The 27,571-nt window shown below is 43.6% G+C and overlaps 2 protein-coding genes across 2 annotated transcripts in view; one reads left to right on the top strand and one right to left on the bottom strand.

Annotated features, from left to right (window-relative positions):
- METTL13 (methyltransferase 13, eEF1A lysine and N-terminal methyltransferase) overlaps positions 1-21,337 on the bottom strand; it is a 22,887-nt gene extending 1,550 nt beyond the window's left edge. The window contains exons 1-6 of the mRNA XM_043964435.1: positions 20,921-21,337; positions 19,064-19,823; positions 14,386-14,585; positions 7,787-7,982; positions 4,148-4,315; positions 2,292-2,504 (exon numbers count right to left, since the gene is read on the bottom strand). Coding sequence (XP_043820370.1) covers positions 2,292-2,504; positions 4,148-4,315; positions 7,787-7,982; positions 14,386-14,585; positions 19,064-19,823; positions 20,921-21,073 — 1,690 coding nt within the window. The 5' untranslated portion in view covers positions 21,074-21,337. The remainder of the gene's footprint in view (positions 1-2,291; positions 2,505-4,147; positions 4,316-7,786; positions 7,983-14,385; positions 14,586-19,063; positions 19,824-20,920) is intronic.
- Positions 21,072-27,571, top strand: part of LOC122754602 (heterogeneous nuclear ribonucleoprotein H2-like) — a 21,122-nt gene continuing 14,622 nt past the window's right edge. Inside the window, exon 1 of the mRNA XM_044003121.1 lies at positions 21,072-21,489. Within this exon, the coding sequence (XP_043859056.1) occupies positions 21,072-21,489 (418 nt within the window). The remainder of the gene's footprint in view (positions 21,490-27,571) is intronic.

Here is a 27,571-nt window from a genome sequence, read left to right as displayed (position 1 = left end):
GAGACTGTTGGGCAAAGGTACCCAACAATAGGCCATTAACGTATAAATGAACAGCCATCTATTCTTTTTTTGGTAGATTTTATTTGTTTGTTTGTTTGTTTTGTGGGGCAATGAGGGGTAAGTGACTTGCCCAGAGTCACACAGCTTGTAAGTGTCAAGTGTCTGAGGCTGGATTTGAACTCAGGTCCTCCTGAATCCAGGGCAGGTGCTTTATCCACCACACCACCTAGCTGCAGCCATCTATTCTTTTTTTGTTTGTTTGTTTTAAAAATTTTTTTTTTGTTTTCTGGCAGGGCAATGAGGGTTAAGTGACTTGCCCAAGGTCACACAGCTAGTAAGTGTCAAGTGTCTGAGGCCGGATTTGAACTCAGGTTCTCCTGAATCCAAGGCCAGTGCTTTATCCACTGTGCCACCTAGCTGCCCCCCAGCCATCTATTCTTTAAACAAAGATGCTCAACTTGGAAGTGGAGGTTTAAATCAGGAAGCTTTGGACATGATGTATTTCCAAAGGACATGTTCTGAAATGTGAGTCAACACATCCCACTTGGTAGCTTGAACAACAGTTATCAATCAATCAATAAACATCTATTAAATGTCTACTATGTGTCAGGCTCTGTGCTAAGCAATGGGGGACATAAAAAGAGGCAAAAGAAAGCCCCTGCCTTTAAGGAGCTTACAATCTAATGGGGGAAGACAACAAGCAAACACATATTTACAAACAAGCTGCAGCCAACCCTCAATTTTCTAGAAAATCGTGAGAAAGTCAAAAATGTAAATGCTGATACTCTGGACCTATGGGAAATAGAAGGCCAGGTTCCTGAGACCACCAAAATCTGTCGTCTTTTGCTAGGTACTGCTGAAAACACATTTTTCTGCAAACAATTCTTTCTAACAAAACATTAATTCTGATAATGCACACTTTTCCTGACACACTAACCATGAAATAACCCCTAAGTGCAGGGGACAGGAGAGGGAGGGACGGGGGCGATGTCAGAAGAACTTCAAGGTAAAAAGAGAAAGGGGGAGCCTGCCGTCTCTAAGCCCCTTTTCTCTGGCCTCCAAGAGGACAGGATGAGTGGAGCCCAGCAGCATGGGCAGCGGGGGAGGCAGGACACTAGCTTGGCAACACCAGCACAGCAAATGTGCGCGGCTGCCAATGCAAAAGTGAAAATGAATTTACTAATAAAAATCACACAAATGCCTGAAGTCGATAAGGTTAAATGTGCAAATGTTCAGAACTGATTGTAAATACAGGGTAAATAGGAAGTAATTAACAGAGGGAAGACTGGGAATGAAGAGGGTTGGGGAAGGCTTTCCAGAGAAGGCTGGTTTTAGCTGGCACTTAAAGGAAGCCAGAGAGGTTGGTAAGGGGAGGGTGTTCCAGGCACAGGAGATATCTTGAGAAGTTGATGGAAAAGGAATGGCTGAAAGCTCCAACTCTATGAGAAGATCAGGTGACCTCCACTGGTAGAGGGAGCTTCCTTACCTAGGAGGTCACTAGACCAATGCAATCCCAGGTACAATCCCTATGCCCTCTTGACTACTGAGTTTGTGACCAAAACTGAGCTAATTTCTGACCATCCTAGAACCAAACACACTCTGCATCCCTCCAGCCCAATCCATTTAATAGACCCACTCAATGAAGCTAAGGATGACATCCGGTAGTAGCCAATGCACCTTGAATGAAGTCTGAAAGTACGGGGCTATGGAGTAAGAAGGTGGCGTGTACCTGAGGACTCCCGCCTTAAGCAGAAAGAGGGAGGATACATTTCATGTGACCCTGCTCCCCAGCAGAAGGACCAAGGACCTGGACAAACATTCTCTTTGCCTTTTTCATGGGTTTTTTTAAAGCCCCAAGATTTCTGGGAGTCAACCAAGAGCTTCAGTAGCATCAGGGAACAACAGAGGATAGGAATGACAAAGGCTTGGGTTTTAATCACAGCAACAAAGTGCTTTGTTTTCTTTTGTTTTCAAAGCTAGAGCAAAGATTAACCTTATCCCTGCCCCTATGGGAATTAACCAAATTCCACTTCACCAGAGTTCAACTTGATGGGGCTTTGCTCTATCGCTAGCTCATCCCTTTGTCATTTTTCCAAGGAACATTCTACCCATCTGGCCAACTACTCACCTAGCTACGTAGATTTTAGGGGGCTGGGGTTGGTGGGCTCATCCCTGGTTCAAGACAGAAACCCACAAGTATGGGATGAATGATACGTCACTTTTCTTAGCAGGCTAACCTTCGAAGTCTCGCCCAGTGACACCCTCCCCCCAAAGTCTTCCTAGGCCAATACCTTCTCCGGCCAGGTTGGTGATGTAATCCAGGCCGTCTGCAATGTGAACTTTCATCCGGTCACTCTGGGTGAAGCCAAACCAGCGGGTGGCCACCTCCAGCACAGAAGGGTCAATCTCCACAGCATCGATGTGAGACTTCAAGAAGTGATCGTGGATGAAGAGGGGCAGGCTGCCACCACCCAGACCAACCACCAGTAAGGACAGCGCAGCCTCTGAAGTGAGACAATGACCCATCACTTATCTGTCCCAGACACGGAGCTTTCACCCCAACCCCAGGGAACATGGGAACCAAGGGATCTATTATGCTAAAGGCTTCATAAAGAAAATGCTGTGTGGGCTACAAAATGTTACACAAACGAGCTGTTATTGCCTCCTTGGCAAATGATCATCATTCTCACTACAAATGTCGACAGATGGATTTTTTAAGAGATTTATAGTGACAGAATCACCTCTAACAGTCAGAGCAATTGGAAAACAATGTCAATCCCTCAATATTTTGGGGAATTTGTGATCTCAAGGGTGTGGGGACAGCTTCCAATGGTGCAGAGATTATAACCCACCCATACCCCTCCTCCCGAGCTCACTCCCACAGGGGAGAAGCAGAACTACCCAAGTCACAGAAGGCACGAAGGCTTTTCAAAGTCTCAATCCCCCCAAAGAGAATGGCCTTGGAGACTCTCCTATCACCTTTGATGCAGATTCTTCGCTTAATTACTTTAAAAAGGTTTTAGATCAAAAATTAATTAATTAATTTTTTTCTTCTTTTTTTTTTTTTGTAATCAATTAATTTTTAAAAAGGTTTTAGGGGCAGCTAGGAGGTACAGCGGATAAAGCACCGGCCCTGTATTCAGGAGGACCTGAGTTCAAATCCAGCCTGAGACACTTGACACTTACTAGCTGTGTGACCCTGGCCAAGTCACTTAACCCCCGTTGCCTCACCAAAAAAACAAAAGGTTTTAGATCCCAGCAAGTCAAAATCTGATGATCTGCATGCATCCCTTGCCCTTTGAGTGACATTCAGTGTTAACTTCAGAGACCATGGCATTCCAAGGCTTATAGTCATAATGGGAAGAGTATTGGTGTTAAAAGATGGGCCTCTGCTGCAGGGAGAAGCTTGGGTCACACAGAACACCACACAACTCCCCAAAGGCAATCGAGGCTGCCCCTTCTTCCTGCTCCAATGTGGCCTAGCTCACTGTCCATCCACAATATCTATCCAAAGTACACAGACTCATGGACTGGCTCTACGGGTTGTCCATTCAACTGCACATTCTAGTCTGGACAAAAGGCATTCTTCATCCACTTAGTTTTTCCTTTGTAGATGGTTAGACCAAACTCTTTTGAGTAATTACTGATCTCATTTCAGAGATTCTATTGTGTTCAAAGGCTCACAAAAGGATCAAGGAATTCCAAAAAAAAGAGTAATATGTGTAGCAATTTTAGGATCATATCAATTTGAGGCTAAAATAATCCAAACACTCATTTATCTGGGAGTTGGATACAGTGTTCAAATAAACATACACAGTTATGTCAGTCTACATGGTTTTATTCTTCAGTCGGTTTTTTTAAGTTATATCTGACTGCTTATGACCCCACCCTCTGGGGTTTTCTTGACAAAGATACTGGAGTGGTTTGCCATTTTCTTCTCCAGCTCATTTGTCAGAGGAGGAAACTGAGGCAAACAGGATTAGGTTACTTGCCTATGATCACACTGACAGTATGTCAGAAGCAGGCCTTGAATCTAGGGCTTCCTGACTCAAAGGCTTATTCTTTGACCCCTGTAGACACTCCATTTGGCCTTTCCCTATACAAATGCAGCATTCTAGGCAGCACTGCCTCTCCCTCTCCCTCTCACCTGGGAGTGTCTCTGGGTTTTTCAGCAAGGCCAGTCCAGCAATCATGGCCTTGTGGTGTTCACAGCACAGAAAACTCTTATCAATGGGCTGATTTGCAGAAACAGGAGGATTCTCTAGAGCATCAGCTGGTCGAAGTTTCTTCTTATCCTTTTTCCGTTTCTTTTGGGCTAAGGCATGATGGGAACAACAGCTGATGAGACAACAAGTATTTGCTGAACACTCATGTGCCGGGCAATCACTGGCACCCCTCCCCCCCCAAAAAAGGCAAAAAATAGCTCCCACCTTCTAGGAACTCACATCCTAATGGGAGAGACAACATGAGCATATCTGGGTAGATGAAAGACACATACAGAGTACGTAGAGATAATCCGAGAAGTAAGGGCATTGGCAGCGGGGGAGGGGGGGGACACCAGGAAGGGTCTCTTGAAGGTGGGCTTTGAGCTGAGTCTTGAACAAAGCTAGAGAAACTAAAAGGTAGAGATGAGGGGCAGCTAGGTGGTGCAGTGGATAGAGCACCGGCCCTGGATTCAGGAGGACCTGAGTTCAAATCTGGCCTCAGACACTTAACACTTACTAGCTGTGTGACCCTGGGCAAGTCACTTAACCCCAATTGCCCCACAAAAAAAAAAAAAAAGGTAGAGATGAGGGAATGGAGAATTCCTAGAATGGGGGATGGTCAATGCCCAGACACATAGACAGGACATGGAATACAAGGAACAGCACAAAGGCCAATGTAGCTGGACCAGACTGTGCTTTTAAGAAGACTGGAAAGGTAGGAAGGGGCTTTAAATGACAGTTTCTCTTTGATCCTGGAAGTAACACGGAGCCACTGGAGCAAGGGGGTGACATCGTCAGACCCACACTTTAGAAAATCTACCTAAACAACTGAGTTGGGGATAGACTGTAATGAGGAGATGATGAGGCACAGCACTTAGGGATTGTGGCTCTAGGAGTAGAGAGAAGGGGACACACCCAAGAGATGCTGTCAAAGCAGAAATGACCAGATATTTGGGTGAATGCAAGTGAAAAGTCAAGGATGACACTGACTGTGGGTCTAGGTAACTCAGAGGACGATGGTGCCCTTGTCAGTAATAAAGAAGTTAGGAATGGGAGGGATTGGAGGAAAGATGAGATCTGTTTTGAACATGTTGAGTTTTTGATGTTTACGGGATATTCAGTTTGAGATAACCAACAAACATATCTGACTGTAGCTCAGCAAAGAGACTAGGGCCAGACAGACAGGTGAAGTCCTGGTTTAGGAAAGCCAGCAACCCAGCAGAAGCATAAAATGGTTAGGCCTGATAAGGGATTCTCAGAGAAAACTAAGATACCAAGGGTTGTCTTTGAACAACTGAAGTACCTTGGCAAACAGTGATTGCGGGTGTCCCACTGAGCAAGGAAATCCAAGATGTCAACATGCCCCCTATTTCTTATGGTGAAGTCCTTTTTCATGACCCCATTTTGGGTTTTCTTGGCACATACTGGAGTGATTTGCCATTTCCTTCTCAAGCTCATTTTACAGATGAAGAAACTGAGGCAAACAGGGTCAAGTGACTTTCCCAGGGTCACACAGCTAGTAAGTGTCTAAGCCCAGATTTGAACTCAGGAAGAGTAGTCTTCCTAGCTTCAGCCCATGCACTATGATGCCACCTAGCTGTCCCCTACTGCAGGAAGGCAATAGACAGCTCCTGTTTATCCCCAAGGTTCTAAGCCATGATACCATGGCTTCTGGCCACAGCACCTGATGGCAGAGGGTGGTGATGAGGTCAGAAACCAGGTGACAAAGATTATGGATCTGATTTAATGGACTTCATCTATTTCACCTTCACAGGCCTCAAATCCACCTCCCATGTGGGTTCCACATGTCCTCAACCAACAACCCTGTGAGTCAGGAAGAAGCAGCCTCATTTATCTCATTTCAGAAATTACAGAATAGGAATGATTTGGAATAAGTGACTCGGCTGAGTCAGAAAAAGCTGAAAAGTTCTAAAAGGAAAGAAGTTCTTTTTGTTGTTTCATTTTAAAAAGCAATCGTCTAGGGGGCAGCTGAATTCAAAAGGACCTGAGTTCAAATCCAGCCTCTGTCACTTGACACTTACTAGCTGTGTGACTCTGGGGAAGTCAATTAACCCTAACTGCCCTGAAAAAAATTAAAAATTTTAAAAATTAAAAAAAAAACAACCACCACCAACAACAACACAAAACCAATTGTCTACTGAGACCTGACACTGAACCATAGGGGGATGCTCCAACTAAATTGAAAGGGAGAGGGCCCTTCAGTAGAAACTACCAAATGGCTGAACAGAGGATGTGAAAAACATATCTGAAATTGGATGGGGGTTTCCATCAACTGAGGAATGGCTGAACGAGTTGTGGTATATGAATGTAATGGAATACTATTGTGCTGTAAGAAATGATGAGCTGGCAGATTTCAGAAAAACCCGGAAAGGCTTACGTGGACTGATGCTGAGTGAGGTGAGCAGAACCAGGAGAACACTATACACAGTAACAACAACACTGTGTGATGATCAACTATGACAGACTTAGCTCTTCTCAGCAATACAATGATGCAAGACGACTCATGATGGAAAATGCTCTCTACACCCAGAAAAAGAACTATGGAGAGAATGCAGACCAAAATATGCTATTTTTACTTTATTTTTTCATGTTTTTTTTTTCCTTTGGGTCTGTTTCTTTTCTCACATGACTGATATGGAAATATGTTTTACATGACTGCACATATATAACCCATATCAAAGTGCCTACCATTTTAGGAAAGGAAGAGAGAGAGGGAGGAAAATTTGGAACTCAAATTTGTTAAAAAATGAATGTTAAAAAATTGTCTATATGTAATTGGAAAAAGTAAAATATTATTAAAAAAAAAATGAAGAAATCGGACTGGGTTCAAGTCCAAGGCTTGTCACCAGCAGCCTTACATCAAAACAAGAATACATGAAAATGAAGAGTTCTTAGACTTTCTTTACCCATAGTCCCCTTGGATGATCTGGACATAGGGCTATATGGTATAGCAGAAAAAATAATTTTTGGACTAAGAAATCAAGACCCCTAAATTCCATATGTGGGATTGCTACTAAAGAACTACTTCAGAAACGTAGTAAGCTGCCCACTGCATGAAGTGTTCAAAGACAGGCTAGGGACTGTAAAATAATATCCTGCATTAGAGCAACTTTGGAGTAGATGACCTCTGTCATCTCTTCCAAATCTACAATTCTGCAAATTGAAAGTTAAGTTTCTCTTCAATAAAATGCAGATGGAGGGGAAAAGAAGAGAAAGGAGACAAGTCACAGGTTGTCAGTAAGATGATATGCATACAAAATACCTAAAGTTGCCTATAGGAGAAGCTCTTTAAAATGTGAGTCAATCCTTCTTTTTTTTTTTTCCTGGTAAACTCATATTCTTGCTTTTCTTTATGCCTGAGAAGTCCCTGGTTCAACATTAGGGCAAACACCACCACCCTGCTCCTATATCACTCTGATCCAGGACAATAAGGAAAACCCAGAGCCATCAGCCCCCACCTTTAGGTCTTTTTGTTCTATCTCACAGATGCTCCCGGCTCTCCCCAACCCACCCCCAAGCCCGCAGTCCTGCTGTGCCCACCCTGGCCACGGGACCCCTACCTCGATGAGGTGTATCAGTCAGCAACCTGGCTTCCGACTGCACCACATTCCTGTTGCTGAGAAAGATCAGACGTCGGAAGTAGCGCTTGTCATCCCCCTGCACGTCTTCAATGACGTAGTCCCCACTCAAGGAACTACAGTCTCGGTGCTGAATGGTCCGGACCCCAATGTCCCCGCCAACAGACAAGAAAGGCACCTGAAGGTAAAGCCAGGTAAAGGAATTAAGGGGGTTACCCAAACTTAGCCCCCAAAATGTCAGAGACAAAATGTTCAGTTCTTATATATGCATGTGAGAATAAAGAATGGGCAAAGAGGAGAGGAGACTATGTTAAAAGAACATTAAATTGGGGGCAGCTAGGTGGTGCAGTGGATAAAGAACCGGCCCTGGATTCAGGAGTACCTGAGTTCAAATCCGGCCTCAGACACTTGACACTTACTAGCTGTGTGACCCTGGGCAAGTCACTTAACCCCCACTGCCCCACCAAAAATAAATAAATGAATAAATAAATAAATAAATAAATAGATGAAAGACTATTAAATTGCCAAAGAGAGTTTAAAATGGTAAAATTCAATGTTTGCCAGATTATGAAGAAATACTATTATTTTTGGAGATACTACTATTATGGAGAAATAATATTATTATTAACACATTATTACAATGCTGGTGGAGACGAAAATTGGTGCCACCTTCTCTCTACTCACATGGCCACCCCTGCTGGCCTAAAGGACCCTCACCTCTCCCCTGGACTACAGTAAAAGCGTCCTCACTGGCCTCCTAACTTCCAGTTTCTCCTGCCAAAGTAATTTTCTTAAAGTGCAAGTTTTGGGTTGTTTTTTCCCCCTCCATAATCGAGTGACTGCTTCTTACCTTTAGGTGAAAATACAAACTCACATTGCCATTTAAAGCCTTTCACAATCTGACTCCAGCCGATTTTCCAGCCTTTTCACATATTTTTCTCCCCTTCGGGCACTGACCTATTTGTTATTCTCTGAATTCCTCATTCTACCTGCCACTGTGCCTGGAATGCATGTCCTCCCAATTTCACATCATGACCTTGGAATCCATAGCTTCCTTTAAGGAAATTCCTCATACCCCTTCTGGTTGTTGGTGCTTTCTCCCTCATCAGATATCATGTATACAGTTATCTGAAAAGAGGGTCCCGTGCTAGGAATAAGGCATGACAGGACCACGGGTAGACTACTCCATCGGTGCCGTTAGGATGTCAGGAGAAAGCAAGGAAGACCTCCAGCATGTTGACTGGATTTCCAAGGTGAACTGGTAAAAGGCCAAGGACAAGAATGGTATAGGATGGGCAACCATGGATGGGATGTAAATTGCCCTATGAAAGTGAACTCTCAAATCAGTGAGATCATGGACCCATTTGAGTATATAGAACAGTTATCTTTTTACACACTGTATTTTCTAAGTAGAATGTCTGTTCCCTTGTGGATAGGACTACTGTTCATGCCTTTGTACTCCAATCATCTAACTCAATGCCCTCCACAGAGCTGATGTTTAATGTTTGCTTGTTAGATAGGATCTTCTTGGAATGTAATATTGCATTAAGTGATAAGAACTACAGAGAACTACATAATCTCTAAATCAACAAGATTAGGACAATACCATAAAGATGCTCTTCAGGAAATGTTCTTATCAGCTTTAGCTGTAATAGCAAAAACAAAAACCCCAGGGCAGCTAGGTGGCGCAGTGGATAGAGTACCGGCCCTGGATTCAGGAGGACCTGAGTTCAAATTTGGCCTTAGACACTTGACACTTACTAGTTGTGTGATCCTGGGCAAGTCACTTAACCCCAATTGCCTCACCAAAACAAAACAAAGCAAAAAACCTGGATGCAACCCACATGTCCAATGATTGGGAAATGGATAAACAACTTATGATATCTTGAATCAAGAAAGTGTTTATTAAGCACGTGCTTATGTGTAAATCACTATTGTAGGTATTGGGGACACACAAAAAAAGAAAGAAACAGCCCTTGGCCTCAAGGAGCTTACATTCGAATGAGGGGACTGCCACACATGTAAGGAATACAAAATGCATGTGGAATAAATGCAAGGTAAATTCAGATGGGAGGCACTAACAGTTGTAGGGAAACTCTCATGGAAGAGGTGGCATGAGCTAAGCCTTAAACAAGCTGGTTGTTGTTCAGTCATTTCAGTTGCGTCTGACTCTTTGTGACCCCATTTGGGGCTTTCTTGGCAAAGACACTGGAATAGTTTGCCATTTCCTTCTCTTAAACAAGCTACTGGGGGCAGCTAGGTGGCGCAGTGGATAAAGCACCAGCCCTGGATTCAGGAGGACCTGAGTTCAAATCCGGCCTCAGACACTTGACACTTACTAGCTGTGTGACCCTGGGCAAGTCACTTAACCCCAACTGCCTCACTTTAAAAAAAAAAAAACCAAGCTACTGGAATTGTGGGAATTATTAATTATTAATTGGAATATTACTCTACAATCTGTCATAAGTATATAGATGTACACACATATATACACAGAGACATATATATGCATAAGTATACATAGATATATGTGTAGATATATACATTACCTATGTGTGTATGAACACATATACACACATATGATTATAAATTATCCGTCTATGCCATTAGAAATGACAATGAAAGAGAACAGAGAACTATGGAGAGGCGTATTTAAGTGATGCAGAATAAAAAAAAAAACAATAAAGAATTGGAAGAACACATACAACCTCCACACATACTCTCCACCAGCTCAGAACCAAACCTCATGACTTCTTCCGGGAAAGCTTCTATGGATAAAATATTCATCATTTAATATTGCCATTCTTTCACTTCTCTTCAGTCTCCCCTCCATCTACCAGTTGCTTCCCTGATGCCTACAAACATGCCCCATGTCTCCCCAATCCCTAAATCAACAACAACAAAAAACCACCTGTCACTTAATCCATTCATTCACCATTAGCTATTGGCCTATATCTCACCTCCCTTCCCTGGCTAAATTCCTTGAGAAAGCTGGCTGCCACAGATGCCTCTACAATTCTTTTCTCTCCTCAGCATTCAATCGAAGCTGCTCTCTCCAAGGTAACCAATGACGTCTTAACCCCCAAATGTAATAGGCTTTTCTCAGTCCTCATCCTTCTTGACCTCTCTGCAAGCTCAGCCATTGATGATCACCCTCTTCTCCTTGATCCTGTCTTCTCTGTAGGTGTTTGTGACACTGCTCTCTCTCTCTTCTCCCATCTGTCTGACTGCTCCTTCTGTCTCCATTGCTGGATCTTCAACCAGGTCAAGTCTGCTAAGCATGGATGTCTCCCCACCACCACCCCCTGGGCAGATCCTAGGCCCACTTCTCTTTTCCCCCTATTCCATTTCATGTGTTCCTCTCATCAGCTTCCACAGATTCACTCACCATCTCTGCAAATAATCTGAAAAATATCTATCCAGCCCTGACCTCTTTCCTGAACTCCAGGCTACATTTCCAACTACTTAGGATACATCTAGAAATGGAATGTGCCATAGACATCTTAAACACAACCTGTTCAAAACAGAATTCCTTATCTTTACCCCCACCCCACAAATCTACCTTCCAGGCATCCAGGCTCCCAACCTAGGTATCCTCCTCACCTCCTTAGCCTGGTTCATATCACATATCCAATCTACTGCCAACTCCCATTGATGCTACATTCATAACATCTCTTATATGCCTGCCTTCTCTCCTGATACTGCCACCACTCTGGTGCAGGTCCTTATCACCTCTCATATCTGAACTACTGCAACAGCTGCTGGTGGGTCTGCCTGCCTGAAGGCTCTCCCCACTCCAATCCGCCCTTCACTGGGCCATCAAAGTGACTTTCCAAAGTGCAGGTCCAATCAGGTCACTCCCCTACTCAATAAACTTCAGTGGCTCCCTATCACCTCTAGGATCAAATATAAAATCCTCCGGCATTCAAAGTTCCTCATCACCCAGGCTCCCCACACATTCCCAGTCTTCTTACACCTAATATCCCCCCATGTACTCTTGTTCCAGTGACAATGACCTCCCAACTGTTCTTCAAACGAGACATTCCTTCCCTCATCTCAAAGCATTTGCACAGGCTGCTCCCCATGCCTGGAATACTCCATATCCAAGATTCCCCGGTTTCCTTCAAGTCCCGGCTAAAATCCCATCTTTTACAGGAAACCTTTTTCAATCTCTCTTCATTCTGCTTCCTTTGTTCTATGATTTCCTATTTACTCTGTACAAGGCCTGTTTGCACATATTTGGTTGCTTGTTGTCTCCCCTCATTTGACCGTAAGCTCCCCGAGATCAGACGTCATCTTCTTTCTTTGTATCCCCAGAGCTTACCCAGCACATTACAGGTACTTCCTAAACCATTAATGACTGACAATAGTAGCCTTGTGTTTAATAAACCCAACGACTTTAGCTACTGGCCTAAAGATTCATTATTTGACAAAAACTTTCAGGAAAACTGGAATCCAGTTTGGATTTTGGAAAACTAGAAAGAAGTCTGGAAACTAGTATTTATACAGGGATTTAAGGTTTGCAAAATACTTTTCATATCTCACTTTATCTTCACAACAGCCCTGGTATATAGCTGTTATCCCCATTTTGCAGATAAAGGAACTGAGGCAGAGAGAGGTGAAGTGACACAAAATGTCTAAGGCAGAATTTGAACTGAGGTCTTCCTAACTCTAGGTCCAGTAGTCTTCCTACTAGGCAACCTAGCCACCAACAACTAGGCCTCAACCCCAAAGAGATCTAAGAATGAGAAAAAAGTCCCATATAAGCAAAATTATTTATGGCAACTCTTTCTAGTGGAAAAAAAAAAAAAAGGAAACTAGGAGGGTGCCCATCAATTGGGAAATAGCCAAACAAATTATGATATATGAATATAATGGAATAATACTCTGCCATAAGAAGTGACCAAAGGAATAGTTTCAGAGAAATATGAAGTGATGCAAAGTGAAGTGATCAGAGTCAGGAGGGCAATTTATAGATTAATAACAATGAAAATACAAACAGTTTTGAAAGATTTAGCCACCTGATCGACGCCATGGCCAACCTCTATTCCAGAGGACTGATGATAAAGCATGTTTCCCATCTCCCAACTAGAGGTAATGAACACAAGACAGAGAACAAGACAAGTTTTTGACTATGGCCCAAGTGAACATCTGTTTAATTTAAGGGTGCTTATCTGTTACAAAAGCTGCCATTTTGTTTTTTTAACTAGGTGTGGGAGGATTTGGGAGAGAAAAGGAGACTAAAAATGGCAAGGGGCTGAGGGGGAGAAAGAAAAAAGGGTTATGGTAGCCTTTAAAAAACTGGTCAGAAGAGATCAGATGCAGGGTTAGGACGACAGAGACAAGCAGAACAGCTTTGAAAACTAAGGTGTGGAATTTATTATGTAATTATTGAAAAGAAATGCAAGCTGTGTGTAATAGAGATGCAAGGTTTCATTTACAATCCTCTTTTCCCCCTTTTTATATATAGAAATGGTCGTGTTTGCCTAGCTAAAAAAATAACCCACCCAATGAACCCTTCATTGTGTTCCCATTTAGTGAGAAAGAGCGATGCTCTAACCACAACATCCGGAGCTTCCCAGGAAGAATTCCTAACTGGCAACTAAAAGACCTTAATCCCAAGGTCTGGCCAAGAAAGACAAATGAGCTGTCTTATGAAACAGTCTATGAAGCAGAGTAATGGACCAGATATCTGCATACCTGGATTCTACTTCCACATTTGCCACTACAGCACTAAACTTTGGGATGCCTCTGTTTCCCCACTGGTGGTGTAGAGACAGAAATCGTTGCCTCTAGTGATGATGGGCCAGGTTGGCACAAAAGCGCTCAGATCCTAATCACAGCCAATGGCCAAGCTTTCCCAACTGCTACAGAAAGGCTAATTAATATAACTGAGCTGAGTTTTTGTATATCCTTTTGTATATCCTTTCCCACCCTTCCACAAAGGTGGAAGTGCTCTTGAGTAATAAAATAGTCCAAAAAGGTCAGGTAAAGAACAGAAAATGAAAAATGTAAGGGCCTGGCTAATCTACAAACTGGGCCAAGTGATCTATATAGATGTGAAGCTAGGCAGGGCCTCAGAAATTATCTAGACCAGGGCTTCTTAAACTTTTTCTACTCACCACCCCTTTGTGCCTGGAAAATTTTTATGCAAGTCCAGGTATATAGGTATATAAAATAGGTATATATAACCTTCTACTGTTGCCAAATTTTTCACCACCCCCACATTCAGGTACATGACCCCATATGGGATTGCGACCCACAGTTTAAGAAGCTTTGATCTAGACCAATCTTTTCATTTGGAAAATGAGGAAATTGAGGGTCAAAGTGATTTAACCCTAAGTGACTTGCCCAAGGTCACTCAGGTTTTAATGGCCAAGGCTGGACTTGAACCCACATGCTCTGATTCCATATAGCATCTCATTCTCCTGTCACACTACCAGAGCATCACCTCTGAGAAGCTAGGTAGAAGGCATCACTTAAACACAAGTTGTCTGAATTCTCAATAAGGGCGACATGATCTCCCAGGGGCAAAGGCGAGGTCCCCTTCTGGACCTCAGTGGCTGTGGCAGCAACATTACCTGCTGCTGGGCTGGCAGCCCTGGAGGGGCCAGCTCCATGACTTTCCCTGACAGCTCGGCCTGGATGCTGTCCATGCCTTGGTACTGCTGATCCCTGTGCAAGGCCACTGTGATCAGGCGCCTGAAGCCCGCACTGGCTGCCAGCTGCTTCCGACCTTCCTCCGTGCCGAACAGCCACTCTGTCTCTCGGCCCTGGGGAACTGTAAGAAAAGGCTCGGTGTTAGGGGTACTAGGGACAATGTTAACACCTAAGGCCAAGATGTACCCCTGGGGACATGACCCAAAACGCAGCCTGCCCCAAGGAAGCAATGGGGCCGAAGAAGCTCTGCCACTATCCCTCACTTCTGAATTAGGCCCAAACCTAAGCTGTACCGCAGTAAGGCGGGGGGCTACCCTTCTCTAGTATACACTGCACCAAGTAAGTCAGAACACCAGCTGTTAGGACTGGTGGCTCTGGTGCCTTGACCAGGCATGCAGCTGTTATACTCTTGGCCTATTATCTAAATCCAATTAGATACTGTGCTCTTATGAGCCCACATGTGTACTTGGAATACCATCCCTCCCTCTTTTTGCTTGCTGAAGGCCTACGTAAGCTTTAAAAACCCAACTGAGGAAAGAACCCCCCATTCGACAAGAATTACTGGGAAAACTGGAAAGCAATCTGTCATAAATTAGGGTTTGGCCAACATTTTGATATGCCACAGAAAACGGAAAATATGTAAGACACAAAGCCATTTCCCAATAGATAAAGTCAAAGGATATGAATGGTTTTCAAAAGCAGAAATGCCACTTGTTAGCAATAATCAGTTGGTCAATAAGTATTTATAAAGCATGCTCCTGGTATAGGGCTAAGTGCTGGGCATACAAAGTTGAAACGGAAAATCTCTGTCTCCAAGGAGCATACACCCTAATAGGGGAGGACGGCTTGTAATTAGGGATATACAGGGGCAGCTAGGTGGCGCAGTGGATAGAGCGCCAGCCCTGGAGTCAGGAGGACCTGAGTTCAAATCCGGCTTCAGACACTTATCACCTACTAGCTCTGTGACCCTGGGCGAGTCACTTAACCCCAATAGCCTCACCAAAAAAAGAAAAAAGAAAAGAAAAAGAAATTAGGGATATACAAAATACAGAGGAGATGGGAGATCCACTAAGAGAGGGGAAGACATGAATAGCTATGGACACCTAGAAAGGGCTCCTGGCCAAAGGCAGAATTTGAAGGAAGCCAAATATTCTTTTTTTTTTTTTTTGATGAGGCTGTGGGGGTTAAGTGACTTGCCCAGGGTCACACAGCTAGTAAGTGTCAAGTGTCTGAGACCGGATTTGAACTCAGGTACTCCTGAATCCAGGGCCGGTGCTTTATCCACTGTGTCACCCAGCTGCCCCCGAAGCCAAATATTCTAAGAGGCAGAGAGGAGGAAGAACACTCCAGGCATGAGGGACAGCCACCGCAAAGGTACAGAGAAAGGGCTGGAGCATCTTGCATGAGAAATAACAAGTAAGCCAGTAGGGCTGGACCATAGAGTACACATAGGGCAGTAATCAGGGCAGATTACAGAGCTTTACATGCCAGAGTGATTTATAATGGATCCTAATGGTAACAGTCACCAGAGGTTATTAAGCAGAGCCTTAGGAAAGTCACTTAGGCCGCTGTCTAGAGAATGGGTAACTGTAAGAAGGGCTTGAAGCACCGAAATCAAAATAAAGAGGCGACTGCAACAGTTCTAGAGGAACTGATCTTAGGCGGTGTGAGGGAAGAAAAGGGAATAAACCCAAGAGCGATTGTAGAGAAAGAAACAATAAGATTTTGTACATATGGGATGGCGGGGTGAGAAGTCAAACCTGAAACCTAGTTTGAGATCCCAGGTGACCAGCAGAATGGTGCCTCCGAGGGTAAGGGGGAATTTTAGAAGAAGGATCGTTTTGGTGGGAAAGACAATGAGTTATATTTTGGATATGTTGAGTTTGAGATCACTACAGGACGGACGTCCAGCTTGAAATACACAAGAGGCAGTTAATAATGAAGGACTGCAGCTCAAGAGGGAGGCCCAGACTGGCCGTATATAAATCTGGGAACCATCGGCTTGGTGATAATAGGATCCAGGGGGAACTAATAAGATCAACAAGTGAGATACCAGAGAAAAGAGAAGAAAACCCAGGCCAGAGCCTAAAAAGCCACCACAATCAGCAGGATGCGCCCTAGAGGAAGATTCAGCAAAGGAGAATGAGAAGAAGCAGCCAAACAGGTAGGGAGAAAAGCAAAAGAACAAAGTCAAAAAACAACCATCTGAAAGAATGTTCCAAATTGGCAAAAATGTCAAGGGAACAATCGAAGTCAGAGGAGCTGGGGAGAAGCCTTGTTGCTAGAGCTGTGTGTGTCCATAGGACCACTGTGGAAAGCAAACTGGAATTGTGCAAATAAAGTGACCAAAATGCTCACCCCCTTTGACCTCAAAGATTTCACCAGGCAAATATCCCCAAGGAGGCTACTGACAAAAAGAAGACCAACACACAGGGTGTTCCCGCAGTCTTTTTTTTTTTTTTTTTTGGTGAGGCAATTGGGGTTAAGTGACTTGCCCAGGGTCACACAGCTAGTAAGTGTTAAGTGTCTGAGGTCACATTTGAATTCAGGTCCTCCTGACTCCAGGGACAGTGCTCTATCCACTGAGCCACCTAGCTGCCCTCCTGAAGTCTTTTAAACTATATAAGCTGAGACTTTGGGGACACCTGTTATGTATGGTAGAATTTTCTGTGATGGCAAAGAACTGAAAACAAAGTAGATGCCCATTGATAGGGGAATGGCTGGACAAACTGTGGTGCAGGAATTTAACAGAATGTTAATTAGTATTCTGTAAGAAACACTGAATATGAAGAGTACAGAGAAGCAAAGACTTAAATGAAATGAACAGTGTGGAAAATGACTACAACAATGTAAATGCAAAGAACCACCACAAAATACTCAAAACCAAAAAAGAAAAGCCAAACATGGCCCCAAAGACATGAGAAAACACCTCCCCCTGTTTCTTGCAGTGGTGGGAGGGGTCCACTGGTAGAATGCTACATATGATTTTTTTTGGGGGGGGGATGCATTGATCAGTTTTACTGAATTATTTTTTTCATTGAAAAAAAAAATTCTTTGTTATAAGAACCCTAATATACCCTTCAGATCTCCTGCAACATTTTGTTTTCTACACTTGAACTTAGATATAAAGTAATATTGTGCAACTAAGCTAATTGTAATGGTTTTTTATTCCCCTGACTAAACTAATCCTGTAAGGGCAGGGATGGTGGCTTATCACAACTTGGCATCCCTACAAGCACTATACCTAGCAGAGTGTTCTGCACACAGTAAGCACCTGATAAATGTCTGTTGCTGTTATCTCCCTATACATACCTCATGTTCAAGTCAAACTCAATTACTCACCATGAACAAAAACCCAGACATCCTGAATGGAATTTTCCTTCCACCACCTCTGCCTGTCAAAACCCTACTTATTTTTCACATTCCATTTCCAGTTCCATTCCCATTTATCCCTAGATGGGGACAGTCCCTTCTCTAAGCCCCATGGCCCTGGTCTGAACTTCTCTGTTGGCAAGATGGTACAACGGAAAGACAGAATGAACAGTTAGGAAACCTAGATTCGAATCTCAACTCAGATAATACTGTGCTACTTACCTCACAGAGCCATCTTGAAGAAAATACTCTGCAAACCTTAAATTGCACTATGTAAATGTGAGTTATTAGTATTCTAGCTATTCACATGCTGGTTTGACGCTCCTTCGGATGGTAAGTTTCCTGAAGGGACAGATAGTGCATCTACCCCAGGCCATGCCACCCTGGTACAAACAGGACAGGATAAGATCTAAATTTGGATGGAAGAGACCTCAAAAGCTATCTTATCCATTATCTTCATCTCACAGCCAAGGAAGTGAGGCCCAGAGAGATTCAGTGACCTTAACTGACCCAGGTGGTAAATGGCACAACCAGGATTTGAACCCAGGACCTCCCACTCCAAGTCCAGTACTCTTTCCTCCGTAGTATGATTCCTACTTCCATTTGAGTTCCATTAAATACTCAGTAAATATTTGTGCGAAGAATGAAATGAAAGCCAGGTGATGTAGTAAATAGAGCACTGGGCCTTGAGTCAGGAAGACCTAATTTCAAATCCAGTTTCTGGCACATATTAGCTCTGTGACCCCGGGCAAGTGATTTAGTTTCCCTTGGCCTTGAGTGCCTCATTTTAAAAATCAGGATAATAATCTCTCAGTGTTCTTGTAAGAATAAAATGAGATGTTTGTCAAGTGCCTTGCAAACCTTAAAGAGCAATACAAATGCTAGCTATTATTTATTTACTTAGCTTTGTTAAGTACTTAATAAATATCTGTCAAAACAATTAGTTAGTTGATTGATTAATTAATGAAGGCGTACTGATCTGACAATAAAGAAAGAACATTTAAGTGACTGGAGCTTTTCCTCTGTAAAATGACTTTCCTTCTGATGTTTACTACCTGTGTGACCTACTGTACACTGATCTGGCTCCTGTCACCCTCACTGGGACCCACTTTATTGTAAAAGCATACACATAACCAACATGTACATATCCCTAACAACTCAAGCCCCACTCTCTTGAAAATTTTAAAAAAAAAAAGGTAGGAAAAGTAGGAGTGGATCTCAACTCACTGATGAAAATGGCAAAATGATTGTCTCTGGATGGCTTCACGGTGGGGGTGTCCACAACATGCAGGGTATAGCGTGGCTCCCCAGTGCTCCCATCACATAAATCCAGGGACACACTCCCAGGTCCAGTCTTTCGGCTCAGCTGGCTCCGCAACCAGGCATACCTCTGCCGCTCTCGCACTGCCTCTGCTAGCCGCTCGGGATTCTCCAGCCGTACTGGCTTACTCTGTTCCTGAGCACACAGCTCAAGGATCTGAAGGGCAGAGCCAGAAACTGACCTGAATTTGGTCATGATGAAAGCAAAAACAGGCAGGGAAAACTGTGGCTCCGTCTCTGATGACTGGTTCTGGCTGCTGGTTACTTGGTGCACCCTTACCATCCAGCCTTCCCTGGAGAAGTGGCCCACAACTTTCTTCAAGATGTGAGCCTGGGCCAGGGAGATGCACAGATATCGGCCTCCCACCTGCAGCACCCGGCCCACCTCTGCCAGCATCCTGTCCACCTTTTCCAGCGTTTTCTCTTCCTCATCTGTCAGGACGGCATCCAGGGTGCCTTTGTCCAACACCACCTGAAAGGAGGCATCCGGGAACTCCATCTTTGTCATGTCCATCTGCAGGAAACTCATCTGAGATCGCCTGCTAGCATTTCGTTCTTTCATCTGCTTGATGACTACCTCACTGATGTCGATGTTCACAATATCCTGGTAGCCCACATCATAAAGCTGTTCACTCAACTCTGAGTTACCACATCCAACCACCAGCACCTAGGGAAAAAAAGATGGAAAAGAGGACTCTTCTGAGAGGAGATCTACCAAAGGAGAAATCTTTTCAAGTTGGAAGTAAATAATGGGTAGCTGGGGGAGGGGCAGTCTGCTCTAGCATCCTGGAGGGAAAAAAAATCTGTAAGGGTTCTTAAATTATCAGGGTCTCATCTTGCCTTTGCTGTTAGAAAGTAGAGATTACTTCCAAGGGAACCGGAAGACAACTGTCTCATTTGATCCTCACAAATAACCCTGGGAGGTAAGTGCTATTATTATCCCAGTTTTACAGACGAGGAAACTGAAGCACGCAGAGGTTAAGTGACTTGCCCAGTCAAAGTCACACAGGTATTAAGTGTCTAAGGCTGAATTTGAACTCAGGTCTTCCAGACTCCAGGTCAGGCTCTCCTGACTTCACTGTTCAATGTTTCACTGTTGAGTAAAATGAAGGGGCCTGAGTCAGTCGATCAATAAAGGCTTATTAAGCACCTACTATGTGTCATCACTGTGCAAAGCACTGAGGGGAAGCAAGAACAAGTATTTATTCAGAACCTACTAGGTGCCAGGCATCCTAAGGACCAGGGATAGAAAGAAAAGCAAAAGCCAGTCAATCCCAGCTCTCCAGGATCTTATAATCTAATGTTAGGAGGTAATCAGTAAACATTTATTAAGCGCTGGCAGCGTGCGTAACACGAGGAGTGAAGGGGGAACAAGCTTTTGTTTAGCATCTATAACATAGTGCTAAGCGCCCGGGGTACAAAGAAAGGCAAGGGTGGTCGCTGCCCTCAAGAAGCCCCCAGTGTCAGGGGAGGAGCCGGCGCGCATGAGGCCCCTCCGCCTCCATATCCTACCTAGGCTCCCGGGCGCTGAGCAGAGAAGCTGCGGGATCCCTGTTGCCCCCATTACCCCCTAGTAAGACGAGGTCAGACACCTAAAGCTCTGGGTGAAACGTACACAGTGAAATGTACAAAGCAGGACCGTACGGCCCGCCCCCTCCGAGGGAAACAGCACGGGGCGGGGCTCCTGGTGGGTGCCCCGGGCCCAGAGGGAGCACGTGGGCACACAGCTGGGGGGAGGGGGTGGATGCAGGGCCCCTCCCTTACCTTGTCCTTGGCCTTGATGTATTTGTGCAGCACCCCGCACAGGTCCAGGTAGCTCCCGTACCACTCAAAGGCTCTCTTTCCCCGCTGCTGAAAGAATTTCTCCCAGTAATCCACGGACCCAAATTCCTTGGAGCTTTTAGGCAGCAGATTCATGTTCCCGGAGCAACCACCTCCGTGGGCAAAAAGGATCCGCGGTTCTCCGTGGGCTAACCCCGGGACCGTGCAGGGTTGGGGGAAGCTGTCTTTCCCTAGGGGTATTTTTCTCCTCCAGATGCTCTCTTCCACGCGGAGCGACCACGTACACGCGCGGAGTGGGCCAACGGAGCCGCGACTAAGGCCAGATCACGGACCGCTGGGGACCCACATGCCCCGAGTCTCCTTCCCCCATCCCAGCCGCACTTTCTCACAACTCGATTTTAGAACGTTGCAACTCTTTCCGGGTTCGACGCGTCGCGATTGGTCTGTTTGCCAGTCCTTCCTGGCTTCTCATTGGCCAGACGTTTTCCTTTTCCGGCACCTCATTGGCTCCGCCGCCTTCTCTTCTCCTATCGGCACTTTAGGGCGGGCAGGTTGAGTGAGGGATTGACAGCCGCTGAGCTGAGGGCGGGGCTTGTACTGTCAGCCCAGAGGAGAAGGAAGAGCTTACACCCTAAGAAATCTTCCCAGGGATGGGGAGCCAGGGCTGAAAAGCAATAACCGCCAGTAATATCCAGCACTTATATAGAGAAAGCTTTCCCCACAACCCCTCTTAATTCCAGCACCTTCCCTCTGATAATTATCTCCTACCCATCCTGTATATAGCTTACATGTATCTGTTTGCATGTTGCCTCCCCCTTTAGATTGTAAACTCCTCAAGGGCAGGAACTATCTTTTCATGTCCCAGCAATATAGCACAATGCCTGGCACATAGGCATTTAATGTTTATTGAATTGAAAGTAATGATTATAAGGGGCAGCTCGGTGGCCCAGTGGATAAAGCACTGGCCCTGTATTCAGGAGCACCTGACTTCAAATCTGGCCTCAGACTCTTGACACTTAACTAGCTGTGTGACCCTGGGCAAGTCACTTAACCCTCATTGCCCCGCAAAAAAAGAAAATAATGACTATAATAGCTAACATTTGTATAGTGCCAGGAGCTTTACAATGTTTATCTCATGTGATTCTCACAACAAACTAGATTCTGTTATTATCCCTATTTTACAGATAGAGCAACTGGGGTAGACAGAGGGGAAATGACTTGCCATGGGCACACAGCTAAGTGTCTGAGGCAGAATTTGAACTCAGATCTTCCTGATTTCAGATCTAGTGCTCTATCCACTGGACTACCTAGTTGCCTTGTGCAAGCACAGGACAAACTTATTTTAGTACCAAACTGAGTATAATTTGTGAACTAAGAGAAGAGGGAGAAAAATGGAGACACAAAGCAAAGGAAAAATGAGAGGCAAGGGAGAAAGAAGTTGGTAAATAAAATCCAACTGATTTATAGTTCTCTAATGAGAGAAACATCTAGCATAGATAAAAAGAGCAGAACTTGGAGTCACAAGGCTGGAGTCCAAATCATAGAATCATAAATTTAGAGCTGGAATGGACCTTACAGGTCACTGAATCCAACCCTCACATTTTATATAGGAGGAAACTGAGTCCCAAAGATGTGAAGTAAGTTGTCCAGGGTTGCACAACTATTAAGTATCTGAGGCAGAATTTGAGGCAGGGCTTCCTAACTCCAAGTTCCCATACATTGTAGCATGTTTCTTCTCCAACTCCAAGCTCTGCCCCTTACTACGTGGCCTGGGACAAGTCACAGTTAACTCTCTGGGGCTGTTTCCACATCTGCAAAATAAGATGTTTGGACTTGATGACCTCCCTTCAATTCTAGGCATATGAACCTAAGAATAATTGAGATAGAAGGTGCTTGGAGAAGTGCCATATAAGTGTATAGAGAAGAAAGTACGGTTTGGACTATAGTTCTCATATATAAAAGTCCCCCAGTGCAGAGATTTCCCCCATCAGTGCAGCCTTAGAAAGTTGTTGGGACTGTGAGAAATCGAGTAATTTGCCCATGGTCATATAATCAAGTCAGAAGTGGGACTTGAACCAAGTTATTCCTGACCCTAAGGTGAGTCTTCTGTCCACTTGCCACTCTGCTTCTCATTTATTATCGCTGTTTTTGTTATAATTGTCATTATCACATCATCATCATCACGTAAATGGTCTTGGGACAAGTGGTAATCCTGCTTTTATCTTTTTCAAATTCAGCTTTCTGTAAGCTGAGTAGTAATATGGCTTAGTAGACAGAAAGCAAAATTCAGAGACAGGACACCCTGGGTTCAAGTGCTGCCTCTGACACATACCAACTGTGTGACTCTGGGCAAGTCACATAACCACTCAGTGCTATAAGCAACTCTTTAAGACTATAAAATAGCCGGGAAAGTACCAACCTGCATTTGGGGTGTGGATTTGATATCTGTTGGCTTATGAAAGATAGTATATACATATGGCCCCTTGATTGTACCTTTCTGGGATTTTGGTAGGAGTTAGAGTGGTATGCAAATTACTTGCAACTAGCAATAATTTTGTGTCCACAGTGGCCATGCATTTGTGCTTCAACTGACACCAGACTCAGAACACCTTAACCTGGACCAGATAGAAGGGGATTAACTTAGTTTTCACACTTTTAGTTAGTTCTCTGAGTACAAGATTTTATGCTATACACATATTTCATTGCGTTCTTGTGTTCTATTTTTAATTTTGTGCTTTTTAAGAATGTATATTACTCCAAGGAAAAGTGCAAAAGAATGAGAGAGGAAATAAGGTAAGGAAAGAAGGAAGGAAGATGGAAGGTGAGGGGAAAGAATAAAAAACCCACCCATGGGCTAACCATAATCAAGGTTAAACTTAGAAGAATGGACTTTTGGTTAAAGGTATTCTAAATACACCCTGTGATATATGATGAAGAATTAAAGGATTTGTGTCCAAAATTCTGTGGGTTCAATACCAATTCATGGAAAACAAGAGAATACAGCAAAAAGAACACAAATTACACATTATACATTTTTTCTAAAGATGTAAAAAGTTGTGAGGTTTATTATATATCAATATATTTAATATTTTACTTTTTCTAGTTTACTCTCTTTTCTTTTTTCTTTTTTTTTTAGTGAGGCAATTGGAGTTAAGTGACTTGCCCAGGGTCACACAGCTAGTTAAGTATTAAGTGTCTGAGGCCAGATTTGAACTGAGGTACTCCTGACTCCAGGGCTGGTGCTCTATCCACTGCGCCATCTAGCTGCCCCCCTAGTTTACTCTCACTCTACTGTAACTGTCTATAACTTACAGTGATATGTTGAAGAGTTTCTAACATTTCCCTGTACAATCTTTACTGATCAACAATCAATCTTTACTGAGCACTTTAAAGGATAACTTTTTAATAATTTCCAGTGATGAATTACCATCAAAAACCTTCATTTCTGTAAATGAATCCTTGGGACTCAGCCACTTGATTAACATCTCTTTGTCAACATATTGTTGATTGAATTGATGTGGGTGTTGACTATGGAGGGCCTTTTGATTCTAGCCTTTTCATAGACTTCATCCATAGGTCAATCAATTTCAAGTACATTTCACCAATCCAGTGGCGAATACCTATTTTCAGCCTTTGCTATTATTCAGTGAAGTAATAATATGTTTGTTCTGAGTATTTTGGTATGATATTCACCTACTTATCATGTGCTCTAAATGCATCTAGCAATCCTTATTAATGTTTTAATAGCTGCCTTCAGGTCAGGGACCCTATTAATATTAATTTTATTAATATTAATATTAATATTACATGGGATATGGGCAGCTAGGTGGCACAGCGGATAAAGCACAGGCCCTGGACTCGGGAGGACCTGAGTTCAAATCTGGCCTCAAACACTTGACACTGACTAGCTGTGTGACCCTGAGCAAGTCACTTAACCTTCATTGCCCTGCCTGTATATATATGTGTGTGTGTGTGTGTGTGTATGTATGTATGTATGTGTATATATATATAATATGTATATATATATATAATATGGGATACTTTACAAATCTGTTATTATCTATTTTATTGTCCCCAAAGTATACATTTAGACTGATGTAGGTGTTAATTACTTTAAATGTATTCTATCTGTTGAGATTTTATTTCAGAACAACAGTAAGTCTCCTGGCTTATGTCCGTAATAGCCCTTCCTAGGAGGCAAAAGTTTTAAAAGCCCCTTGGAATCATATTTCTTCCAGGTTGAGCTGCAAGTACTCTTATCTCAAGATCAGAGTTACAGGGAGCAACTGGAGGGGAGAAGAAAAGAGAGCAGAGGGAAGACAGATGAGAGGGAAGGGAGAAAAGAGGAGGGACTGTGTTGGCATGAGAAGATGGATGATTGACTTAGAATCCTTAGCTTCTAGAGCAGTTCCCTTTCCTTGGCTCAGAGCTCTCCTTACTAAGAGACTCTAGAAGAGAGTGACTGAGTTCTAGCTTCTCTGATGAACTATGGGAAGGATGCCGTTTCTCTGTTTCTTCTACTTCTGTTATTGCCCAAAGCAAAAGGTAAAAACCATAACTTCTAAAGGTTTCTTTGATAATTTAAATGTTTTGTCTGCTAATTTGCTTTTTTGCTTTTTTTTTTTTTTTTAGTGAGGCAATTGGGGTTAAGTGACTTGCCCAGGGTCACACAGCTAGTAAGTGTTAAGTGTCTGAGGCCGGATTTGAATTCAGGTACTCCTGACTCCAGAGCCACTGCTCTATCCACTGCGCCACCTAGCTGCCCCCCATGCTAATTTGCTTTTTCCAACCAAGGTGTCGAGAAAGATAAGATAATTTTAGTGCAGTCCTTAGTTCATGTGAGAGAGGGAAAGAAAACAACCCTGTGCTAAAAATTCAACTGGCTGGATGATCACCCTCTCTGAAAGGCAATGATAGATTGCCTGGGGGGAAGGTGGGGTCTTGAAAAAACATTTTAGGAATCTAGTTTGCATTTTGAAGTTTTTTTTTTCTTTGCTCAGAACTGGGACCAAAATGATCACAAACTAATCTCATTATCTCCAAGAAGCTAGTCACTTTGTGCCACTGGTCTTTGTGTGCCTATGTGTGCTTTCCCTCTCCATTCATTAGAGACAGAATGAGGAGAGACTCAAGTGGCTAGTACCAGAGAAGAAGTTGGTAAAGTGTTTTACTAATGAGTCATGAGCCACTTGAAGCATTTGAGCCAACAATTATAGATATTTTCCAGTCCCAGATGCTTTTCAGTTTTGCAGAGAAGTCAATCTGCTAACTAGCTTTTATTAAGCACCTTCAATGTGCTAAGTGTTGGGGATAGAAAAGAAATACATACCAGGAAGGAAGGAAGGAAGGAAGGAAGGAAGGAAGGAAGGAAGGAAGGAAGGAAGGAAGGAAGGAAGGAAGGAAGGAAGGAAGGAAGGAAGGAAGGAAGGAAGGAAGGAAGGAAGGAAGGAAGGAAGGAGGAAGGAAGGAAGGAAGGAGAGGGAGGGGAGGGAGGGGAGGGAGGGGAGGCAGGGGAGGCAGGGGAGGCAGGGGATGGGAGGGAAGGGAAGGGAAGGGAAGGGGAAGGGGGAAGGGAAGGGGAAGGGGAAGGGGAAGGGGAAGGGGAAGGGGAAGGGGAAGAGAAGAGAAGAGAAGAGAAGAGAAGAGAAGAGAAGAGAAGAGAAGAGAAGAGAAGAGAAGAGAAGAGAAGAGAAGAGAAGAGAAGAGAAGAGAAGAGAAGAGAAGAGAAGAGAAGAGAAGAGAAGAGAAGAGAAGAGAGAAGAGAAACAACAAATTTCTGCTCTCAAGAAGCTCACAGTGAATGGAAGAATATGTCATAGACTTTTGGGGAATCCTTATACAAACTATCTTGCTATGCCACCTTAGAAAATACCCCTTTCCAAAAGTTAGTTACATCTGTGTGGCTAATTGATACATCAACGTATAATCACTGTAGAAAATACTCATGGGGACTCATAAGTATTCAGAAAACCAGTCTCTTCTTTGAGTACTTAGGGAACACATAGCTCCCTTTAACCTGGAGACCAAACTTGTCAGTCTATGTGGGTATCGGGATAAGTTTTTCTTTATGTGCTACCAGTTCAATTCAATAAGCATTTATTAACTATTATATGCTAGGCTTAGAAATACAAAGACAAAAATTAAAACAGTTATGGAGAAGGGAAAGGATAAAAATGTTCAGAGATTTTTAAAAATACTACATAAATACAAAGTCAATACATAACTACTTTGGCTGGAGATAGCAGGAGGACTAACATCTGGGGGGATCAGAGTAGGTAACTTTTGAAGCCAAAATTTGACTAGCTAGAAATTCTAAAAGGCAGAAAGAGGGGGAGGAAAGATTAATATTCCAAGCATATGGACAGCCTATGAAAAGCACAGAGGCAGGAGATAAAATACCATATTAGGGAGGAGAAGGTATGCCAGTTTGGTTGGAATGGAGGACACACAGAGGGGTGTAATATAAAATTGATTTAGAAAGGTAAAGCAGGGGGCAGCTAGATGGCAGAGTGAATAAAGCACCAGCCCTGGATTCAGGAGGACTTGAGTTCAAATGTGGCCTCAAACACTTGACCCTTACTAGCTGTGTGACCCTGGGCAAGTCACTTAACCCCCATTGCCCTGCAAAAAAAA

The sequence above is a fragment of the Dromiciops gliroides genome, chromosome 4 (assembly GCF_019393635.1).
Source record: "Dromiciops gliroides isolate mDroGli1 chromosome 4, mDroGli1.pri, whole genome shotgun sequence".
Classification (NCBI taxonomy): Eukaryota; Metazoa; Chordata; class Mammalia; order Microbiotheria; family Microbiotheriidae; genus Dromiciops; species Dromiciops gliroides.
Note: the sequence above shows the minus strand (reverse complement) of the source record. Positions and strands in the feature narration are given on the sequence as shown.